This window comes from Chrysochloris asiatica, unplaced genomic scaffold, assembly GCF_000296735.1.
Source record: "Chrysochloris asiatica unplaced genomic scaffold, ChrAsi1.0 scaffold03147, whole genome shotgun sequence".
In the NCBI taxonomy this organism is placed as follows: domain Eukaryota; kingdom Metazoa; phylum Chordata; class Mammalia; order Afrosoricida; family Chrysochloridae; genus Chrysochloris; species Chrysochloris asiatica.
In genome coordinates this window covers 1-9,820 of record NW_006411665.1, presented here as the reverse complement: position 1 = coordinate 9,820, position 9,820 = coordinate 1, and the positions used below count along the sequence as shown (strand labels likewise).

General features: G+C 48.4%; 1 protein-coding gene across 1 annotated transcript; it reads right to left on the bottom strand.

Moving 5' to 3' along the window:
• Positions 1-2,641: 2,641 nt before the first annotated feature.
• Positions 2,642-5,694, bottom strand: LOC102835955 (active breakpoint cluster region-related protein-like; the record flags this gene model as incomplete). Its single annotated transcript, XM_006878090.1, has 5 exons — positions 2,642-2,747; positions 3,453-3,587; positions 4,551-4,690; positions 5,317-5,426; positions 5,635-5,694. Coding segments are annotated over 5 exons (551 nt in total), but the record flags the coding sequence as incomplete, so codon positions are not given.
• Positions 5,695-9,820: the final 4,126 nt, after the last annotated feature.

The window sequence follows — 9,820 nt, the reverse complement described above, 5'->3', positions numbered from 1 at the left end:
AGGAGGTACCCAATCCTGGGATGATGTTTCGCTGTGTACCTAGCTCTCCAGACTTTAGCAGTGACCCTCCCCCACCCCAAGCCTGGAGAAGGAAGGGAACTAAGAACTGGGAAGAGGGAGAGTGGTACCTCCTCAGACATACATGTTTGGGGTAGTATGCAGAATTAGCCCTGGGCCAGAAGACTCTGAGTTCAGTGAGAGACTCACTTTCCTGAAATCTCTCCTCCCCTTCTGAACTTCTTTATGTCTCAAACCGTCACTGGGCCTACAGCACAGGCTGCCCCTTGTAGTTCATTCATCCCAACCAGACCACTGGGTCTGCCATGGCTCTTGTCCCCCAACCGTGGCCACACAGCCACACCCAGGGCTGTCATTAGCTCAAGGCACCCCCATGCAAAACAGCTGCTCAGGCCTGTGCAGTTAGGGATCACACTTGTAATCCTGAGGGTTTTCACTGGCTGCATTTTGGCAGTAGATTGCCAGGCCTTTCCTCCTAGTGCTCGTAAAACTGGCTATCCAGTTTCAGAAAAATGGAACGTGATCCATACCTCATACCATATAAAAAAACGTAACTCAAGACAGATAGATCAAAGACCTAACTGTAAAACCAAAAACTCTAAAGATCATGGAAGAAGAACTAAGGACAAACTTAGGGACCCTAAATTATGGCATAAATAATCTATAAAAATTCAAACCAGTAGAAGAGAATATAGACTGGAATTGCCTAAAAATTAAACATTTATACGTACCCAAAAACAAAAAACCTTTGCAAGAAAAAAGAGAAGCTACAGGCTAGGGAATAAAAAAAAATTGACAATTACATACCTGACAAGGGACTAATCAATCTCTAAAATGTATAGAAAACCGCAACATCTCAACAACAAAAAGGTAAACAAGCCAATTCAAAAATGGGCAAGGGCATGTACAAATACTTGACCAAAGAAGACACTGAGATGGCCAAAAAAATAGGTAAAGAGATGCTTGCGATTATTAGCCATTGTTACTGTTATGAAGTGCTGTTGAGTATGTTCTGACTTATAGCAACCCAGTATAGGGTTTCCAAGGAGCAGCTGGTGAGCTGGAACCACGGATCTTTTTAATTTTTTTTTTTAAATAAATGTTTTATTGTGAATTATTTGACAGTTTACATGGGAAAACATTAGTTTTACAGTCATTCTATCGTATATCATTTCATTGCCATGGTTACAAGCCTGCAACCCCCCCATAAAGGCTGGGTAGAGTCGGTCTGTGAGGAGGGGCTGAGCACCCTGTGACTTTGCCTACTCACTCATGTCCAGGACAGGACTGAGCCCAAAAGTGAGTGTGACATAGACATGGATGAGCCTGGGAAATATGCTGAGTGAATTAAGATACAAAAAAAGTGTTGCATGATCCCATTTATAGGAACTATCTCGAATAGGCAAATGCGTAGAGACCACAGTTTCATAGTGGTTACCACACAGCCAGACTGCTGCTTAGCAATCAGGATGGCAAGATTTTGTCTCGTGTACCTTGGACATGTCAGAAGAGATCGGTCTGGAGAAGGACATCTTGCTTGGCAAAGTCAAGGGTTAGCAAAAACCAGGAAGACCCTCAAGGAGATAGACTGACACAGTGGCTGCAACGATGATGTAAGACATACAGAGGGACAAACACAACGGCACCTACCAACATCCCCACAGGCTGGGGCAGGAGGAAGTGGGAACACTCAGTGCTCACGGGGCAGCAACGGAATACCATTTAGGGTGAAGAAAAATGTGGAAATGGCTAGTGTGATGGCTATGCAATACAATAAATGGAATTAGTGTCACTGAATGGTACACAAAAAATGGTTCAAATGATGGCATCTGGTTATAGGTCTCTCCCCACATGCACACAATGCGAGTGACAAAGACTCTTTCAGGACCAGTTTCAGTTCTGAAATTTACTGCAGGTCTCAGCTCCAGCAGCTCCTGGTATGTCCGGTGTGTATGGGGTGGAGGTGGTGGAAGGGTGAGAATGACCTTAGTTTAGGATTTGGGAGATTTGGGGAGATGTGCATTTAGAGACAAATCTGCTGCTAGCTCAAGAAATTCTTGCCACTACTGGGGACCCTGTTTTCCTATCTGTTAAGTGACACATGGAGCTAGACAGCAGTGGGTTTCATGCTTTCTTGACAATAACCCACAAGAACAAACCACGTTACACTGTGCCCCAGAGGTTAGCTGTCATCTAGTCCGTGCTGCCTGGCGGCGACTCCATACATGTGATATACAAGTGCTCTCTGGGGTCTGTGGACAGCGCCCTTTCAGGAGCACACTGTCAGGCCTGTCTTCTGAGGTACCTCTGGGTGGGTTTGAACCACCCACCTTTTGCTTGTGGTTGAGTGCTTAACTATTACGTTGCTCAGGGACTCCTGTGCTCCACCTGTCTACATATAACTGAACAGAACAGCAATACTCACACTGAACCGCTTTCATTGGTCTACTTCATTTTTAAAGCGCCACACTGACTAAATGAAGCAGGGATAAGTTGGGGCCCAGTGATTGTAAAAAAGCCAGCTCTCCCCCACGATGGGTGCCACAGCAGAGGCCAGCACCCACAAGGCAGAAGGGAGGTGGGGTCCCTGCTCTGCCCTGGGCTGTCCCCTGGGCCCCAGTACCTTTTCAAGTGTTCCAGCAGGAAGAGGAAGGTGATGAGATTGGGGTCGGGCAGGGAGCGGAGCAGGTGCATCATGCAGTTTTCCTTGGCAGCAGGGTCTGACAGGGCTGAGGGACAGACAGGGAGACAGGTTGTCAGGCTGAGGGACCCAGAGGGATGGGGAAAGCCCAGACTGACCATGCACAGAAGCACCTGCTGTCTGAACGTGCTGTACCAGTTGGTTCCTACCAGAGGCTCCCCAACAACTGGTAAGTCAGCCAGAAGACAGAGTTGGTGGGCTGAGGGAGCAGACCTCCTGCTTTCCCTTCTGCCCAGGCCTTCGGCACCCTCAGGCTGTTTTAAGACAAAGGTGACATTTGCTGCCAATGGTGTGAATGTCTTTTCTTCAACCACTGCTGAGGCGGCAGCCTGCTCAGGGCTCCTCATTCCCTGCACACTGGCTCACTCATCTCAGCCAGGAGAAGAGAAAGCCCAGAGGGCTTCCTGGGCCCTGCCAGTTGGGACCTTCCGCTCCCTCCCTGACTCAGGGTGTAAGGTAAGAGGATGACAGTGTGGTTATAAGCCATCTCCAGGCTGCTGGCCCCTGACTGCCCACCTCAGTTCCCAAGCACGGAGTCTACTGTCCAAGTAGGAAGTAGAGAGAGTAGTCCATGGAGTCAGTGAGGGGAGAGAGGCAGCTGAGAGGGTCCAGTTCTAGGTCAGCACCAGTGGGCCACATGGCACCCTCTAGGCACACAGGGTAGCACTGATGAACAAGGGGAGCCAGAGATGTGGTCTCCTGTGTGGCCCAGCCCATCCCTGAGGGGCCTCACCAATGCCCTCCATAAAGGCTGGGTAGAGTCGGTCTGTGAGGAGGGGCTCGGGCAGCTCCCGGAAGTAGAGCTTGAGGGTGCCAGCAATGGCGTTAATGTCCATGTCACTCAGCATCAGCAGGATGTCCTTGTTGTCTGTGGAAGGAGATGTGAGGTCAGGGTCCCGGGCAGCTCATAGTCAGCCCTTGGCTGGGCAGGCAGCCCTGTTCCAACCCCTCACACGTACTGAGAGAGCCCAGCCAGGAGCACCCCACCCATTCCACTTCTGGTTCTGGTCTCCAGAAAGGCAAAGGTTGTGTGTGACTCATCTGTCAGGGGTGGGAGGCAGGAGTGCCCTGTCACCACCCAGAGTTCTGGAACCACATTCACACCATGTGGTATATACACCCTCCTTCCAACTGGAATCTCCTCTTTGCTAAGCACCTCGCTGGAAGGGACTGCACATTTTTTACACCTAAACTCATGTTCCAGCAAAGCTTCAGCTTTCAGGCTACACAGGGGAGCCAAGTGTCAGCACGTCCCCAGCATCCTGTCCTGTCCTCTGTCCCTGGTCACTCCCCCTGGTCAGTCAGGCTTCTGGGCTATTGGGTCTCCCTGCTGCTGCACCTGAACCAGCAGGGAGAAGAAACCAGAATGGGAAATGCCCCCCTTTCCCCTCCCCCAGCTATGCTAAAGGCAGAACTGAACCTCCTGAAAGGTACTAAAGGCCCTCAAGGAGCTAGGGAGAAGCTCAGCCAGCCAGCCCAAACTCAAAGCACTTTAGTTTTCCCTAAGGTCACGAGGTCCCCAGGAGCCCAGGAAGAGAGACTCTGGAGTCAAAAAGATCTGTGTTTAATCCAGATGCAGAGCCTACCAGCTGGGTGATACTGGTTAAGTTACTTGGCCTCTCTGAGCCTCAGTTTCCTTACCTGTAGCAATGGGTAAGAGGCTGGAGGGGGTGGGATGGTCTGATTCCAGAAGGTACATCCCCACCATGCCATGCTGGACTATGGGCCACAGACTAAGGTGCCTCTGCCGTCAGCTAACCCAGCCCTCCAGTTTCCGCTGAGCAGTGCGCCCACCAGCCCCCAGCATCTCGGCTGGGACCCCTGGACTCACTGGCATCAAAGACGGCCTTCAGTGCCTGGATGTCCGTGGCCACCCCTGATATCCGGTAGATGCCGACCTCCTCAATGCCTCTCTTCTCCACCTCCTCCACACACTGCCTGACGATGTAAGGCACCTTGGAGCGCTCCCGCCTGAGGAGGGGCAGGCAGGTCAGGGGGAGGGGCTACCCTCTTGCCACCCCCACCAACACTCCTTAGCCTTGGAGAGCTCAGATTGGGAGGGTGAGGCAGGAAAGGGCTAAGACTCAACACCTCCACCTGGACTGAGGCTTTCGGGGCCTCAGGTAGCAGATAACCTGGGAGACTCTGGGGAAAGAATTCCTCTAGTGCAGAGGTCTCAGATTCAAATGTTTATGGGGTCCCCTGGTAGGTAAGCTACATGAGTATGGTGGGGCAGCCGGTCCTGGAGATAAAGGAAACCTGATGGGGGTGGTTGTGGTGAATTGAGGACCGTGCCCTTCCCAGAGGGGCAGCCAGGATTTGGATTGCGTCAGATCTTCCCACATATCACAGGGAGCCGACAAATGGGGGTTTTCCCATGAAACTGGGAGATGGCTCAGTGTTGGCTCACTCATTTCTAAAGCAACATGGGAGCCAGGGCACACTGCTCTATGCACCACCACATTTGCCCTTCAAATTGGCTATGTGTGCTAACCACCCTGGATGGTGACTGGTCAGGGGCCAGGCGGGCCTGAAGGCAGGCACTGGCGGGACCTGGGCAGCCATCCCTGTCCCCAGACCTCAGAAGCAACACGTACTTAGTCACCACGCTGATCTTCACACCAAAGACGCCTGTCTGCTTCTTGGATGGTGTTCTTTTGAGGCTCATGTCTCGGCTGGTGAATTTCATGGAGAATTCCACTTTAATCTGGTCAGGGGTGAGGCAGGGCATGAGTGCCCAATTAGCAGCTCACAACACACAGGGCTCCCTCCCCAGGACTGCAGACAAGGGCTACCTCTGGCACCCAGCTTCTCTGGAACAGCTGTGGGATGGGGTGGGCAGGGGAGAGGGGCAGGGATGGGCAGTAACGGGTGGAGGTACCCACTTCACAGACACTACATATCTCTCAGCTCACCCCATTCATCTCGATCACATCTGTGTGCCAGTTCTTAGTTTCCACCGTCTGTGGATCCAACTGCAGAGAAAGAAAGGGAGAGAGATGACAACTTTGGAGACCCAGCCAGAGTTTTCCCTGCTCCCTAGAGAAGGCCTACTCTGTGGGTGTGTGCATGGCCAGGAAGGAGGAAGCGGGCCTTGGTGCTCTTTTTGAAATCAAACCTTCAGGAGGCTCCATTTTCCAAAGAGGAATTCCCCTGACCCTTCCAGACCCTGTAACAGATGGCTAGGGCACACCATTTGGCTCTTCTGCCCATCTCATCTCGCCCTCCCAACCATCCTATGGGATAGGTATTATCACCCTTTTACAGCTGCAGAAATTGAGGTTTTAAGCCACTTGCTCAGCCACAGAGTTAGTGTTGGCAGGAGGGTAGACTCAGCAGTACACACAGGTGTTGAATAGGAGACAGTGTGAGGGAGAGGTTAAAGGCCCAGTCTCTTAGCCTCGGTTTGAATCTCAGCTCTGCCTCTTCCAGCTGTGTGACCATGGGCACTTTTAAACCTCTCTTTAGCCTTGGTTTCTTCATCTGTAACGTGCAGCCAGTGATAGAACCTGCCTCAATGGACCGGTGTGAGGATGTGGTAAGATAACTTGGGTTGAGTAATTAGTCCCCAAATAATCAAACACTCCTCAAGGGAGGCCTCCACGACTTGGGCTGGAGCCCCAAGAGATGTGGACAGCGAGGGCCAGAGCTGTCCCTTGTATGGGACCACAGAAGTCTTGGTCTCTTAACTGTTCATCCGGCGCACCCACAGAATGATTTTGAAAAAACCATGCAATCCTTGGCACATTTTAGAGTTGACATCTTAATATTTCCGTGGCAAGTCTAAATACTTGCAAAGAATATCACTCCCAGAATAATGTAAATATTGACATCTTAAAATAAAACTGTTACATCATCCCTTCATGTGTATTCACTGGAATCTAAATACCATAGTGATTTGATACCCACCATCATCCACTTAAAAAATGCATGATCAAGCTGTTTCCCCTGCAGACACCCTGCATCATTCCCTTCTCTACATTAATTTATACTTCTTTCCTGCTTCTCCCCAGGAATTTTGTACTTTTTCATACTTTCATATTTCAAAGTCTTTTGTCACTCTCATAATAGTTCACGTCAGCAAAAATGTAAGAATAAATTGAAAATTTTAACTTCCTGAGTATTCAAGATGTATTTTGGATTCACTGTTATAGTGATTGGTGGTGGTGTTAGCGGACACGGGATCAGCCCTTGACTCATGGTGACCCCAGGTACGATGGAACAAAACCCTGCCTGGTCCTGCTGCCATTCCTGTGGTAGGCTGTGGATCACGCCATGTGATCCACAGGTTTTAAGTGGCAATTTTCCACTGACAGATGGGTGGTGGCTGGGCATGTGGTGCACTGGCCAGGAATCGAACCTGGGTCTCTAGCATGGAAGGCTGGACCACCACTACTCCCATACGTTGTATGCCATCAAGTCTATTCTAACTGACAGCCACCCTACATAACAGGGTAGAGCTGCCCATAAGGTTTCCTAGGCTATAATCCTATAGGAGTCCTGGTGTGACGCTGCGGGTTAATGTGTCAGACAGCAAAGCCATTGGAACTGCAAGGTTGGTGGTTCAAGCTCACCAGCTGCTCCTCAGAAACCCTATATAGGGTTGCTATGGGTCGGAACTGACTCTGTGGCACTTCACAACAACAACAATCCCATAGGGGCAGATCGCCGGGGTTTTTCTCCCCCGAGTCGTTGGTAGATTTGAACCACTGATCATTCAGTTAGCAACCAAGTGATTAACTACCGTACCACCAGGGTCTCCTTGTTACAGTGGCTAGCGGTACGGTGGTGTTAAGTGTCATCTGAGGAGTAGCTGGTGGGTTTGAACTGCTGACCTTGTGGTTCACAGTCTAGTGCTGATCCTACATTGCCAATCCAGCAGTATGTTACTCAAGTAAAAACTAAGCCAACACATTCCACATTTTAGTAAGGAGTAAGTAGCCCAGTAGCATTTTGCTGGAATGATCTCTCAATGAGGTGGACAGAGCATCTCCCTTTCTCGTTCATGTACCGATACGAATATTGTTTTCCTGGAGTGAAACAAGAGTCAGTATCAGTCTGTTCATTTTGTTTGAGTTTTGTTTTTAAAAATCTTGTTCCCATAAGTAAGTGGTTGATGGTTATGTGCCACAAACTCAGTTCTGACCCATAGCGACCCTGCATAGGGTTTCTGAGGCTGTAAATCTTTATGGGAGCAGAAAGTCTCATCTTTCTCCGGCAGAACAGCTGGTAGTTTCGAACTGCTGACCATGAAGGTTAGAAGTCCGATTTGTAACCACTACGCTAACTAGAGCTACCAGAGCTCCTTCATTAAAGTAAGTTCTGAAGGGGCAAAAATAAAAAGTACGAAGGGGCTTTAAAATGTGTGGGGATAATCCCAATATTTTATTTTTTTTTAAGTTTTTATTGTGAATTGAGTGATAGTTTACATCGGTTTTACACTTATTGTTTCATTGCAGTGATTACACCAGCAAACAGTCTTTTCTCTTTCCAGGAGTCTAGAGTCCTCAGCTGCTCTCTCTCCATGTCCTCATCTCTGCCTCCATCTCTAGTGTCGCTGCTTCTCTGTAACCTCATTATTTTTTAATTCCACATACTTTTGGAAGGCTTCTCATGTTTTATTAGAAAGCAATGCTCTACAATTCTTTGAACTCTTTCCACACTGTTAAGTGCCATCAAGTTGGTTCCAGTGTAAAGCGACCAACTATAGGGTTTCCAAGGAGCAGCTGGTGGGTTTGAACTGGCGATCTTGTGGTCCAGTGCTTACCCTACAGTACCACATCAGGACTCCTTTCCACATTACTTGCTTTAAATAATATCTATCGCTATTGTAAGGGTTCTTTTAAATAACCTTGTAGGTGAGAGTCAGGTGCCCCATGAGGTTTTTGGAAAGCACTTGCCTGGTGGAAGGTAGAACTGGTGACCCGGTCACTGGTCTTTAATTTCTCAGCCTCCACACCAGCATTTCAGATGGCCCTCTTGTTTGGCACTCAGGAGGTCTAGGCACCTTGGGTTTTCCCTTTGCAGTGGGACAAAAGGGCTGGGAAGTCTGTTTGGGGCAGTAGTACTTACGGCAGTTGTTGCTGTTAGATGCTACCGAGTTGATTCCAACTCCTAGTGACCTTAGTTATGTCCACCAGAATGAAATACTGCCCCGTCCTGCATCTTCCTCACAATCATTGTAACTCTTGAATCCATTGCTGCTGCTACTGAGTCAATCTGTCTCACTGGGGGTCTTTCTCTTTTTTACTGACCCTCCACTTTACCTAGCATGATGACCTTTCTCCAGGACTAGTTCCTCCCAATAATACGTTCAACGTATGAGAGAAGAAGTTTTGCCATCCTGACTTCCAAGGAACATTCTAGCTGTACTTCTTCCAACAGAGATTTATTTGGCCTATCAAGCTATTGGAAATTACATGGCTTCGGTCAGGCACACCTTAGTCCTCAAGCTGACATCTTTACTCTTGAACACTTTAAAGAGGTCTTGTGTAGCAGATTTACCTAATGCAACATGTTGTTTGATTTCTTGACTGCTGCTTCTATGAGTGTTAGTGGATCCAAGCAAAAACGAAGTCTTTGACAACTTCAATCTTTTCTCTATTTATCATAATGTTACTGATTGGTCCAGTAGTGAGGATTTTTGTTTTCTTTATATTGAGGTACAATCCATACTGTAGTCCGTGGTCTTTAATCTTCATCAGCAAGTATTTTAAGTTCTCTTCACCTGATGTGGTGCTGCAGGAGAATGCCTGGACTGCAAAGTTGGTTTGAACTGTAAGATCGGTGTTGTGAACTCACCAGCTGCTCCTCAGAAATCCTATATAGTGTTGCTCTGAGTCTGAACTGACTTGATGGAATTTAACAACACTTTCAGTAAACAAGGTTGTATCATCTGCATATCACAGGTTATTAATCCTGATGCCATGTTCTTCATATAATCTAATTTCCGGATTATTTGCTCAGCATACAGATTAAGTATGGTGAAAGAATACACCCTGGTGCACACCCTTCCTAATTTAAACCATTCAGTGTCCCCTTATTCTGTTTGAACAACTGCTTCTTGGTCAAGTTTCTCATGAGCATAATTAAGTGTTCAGG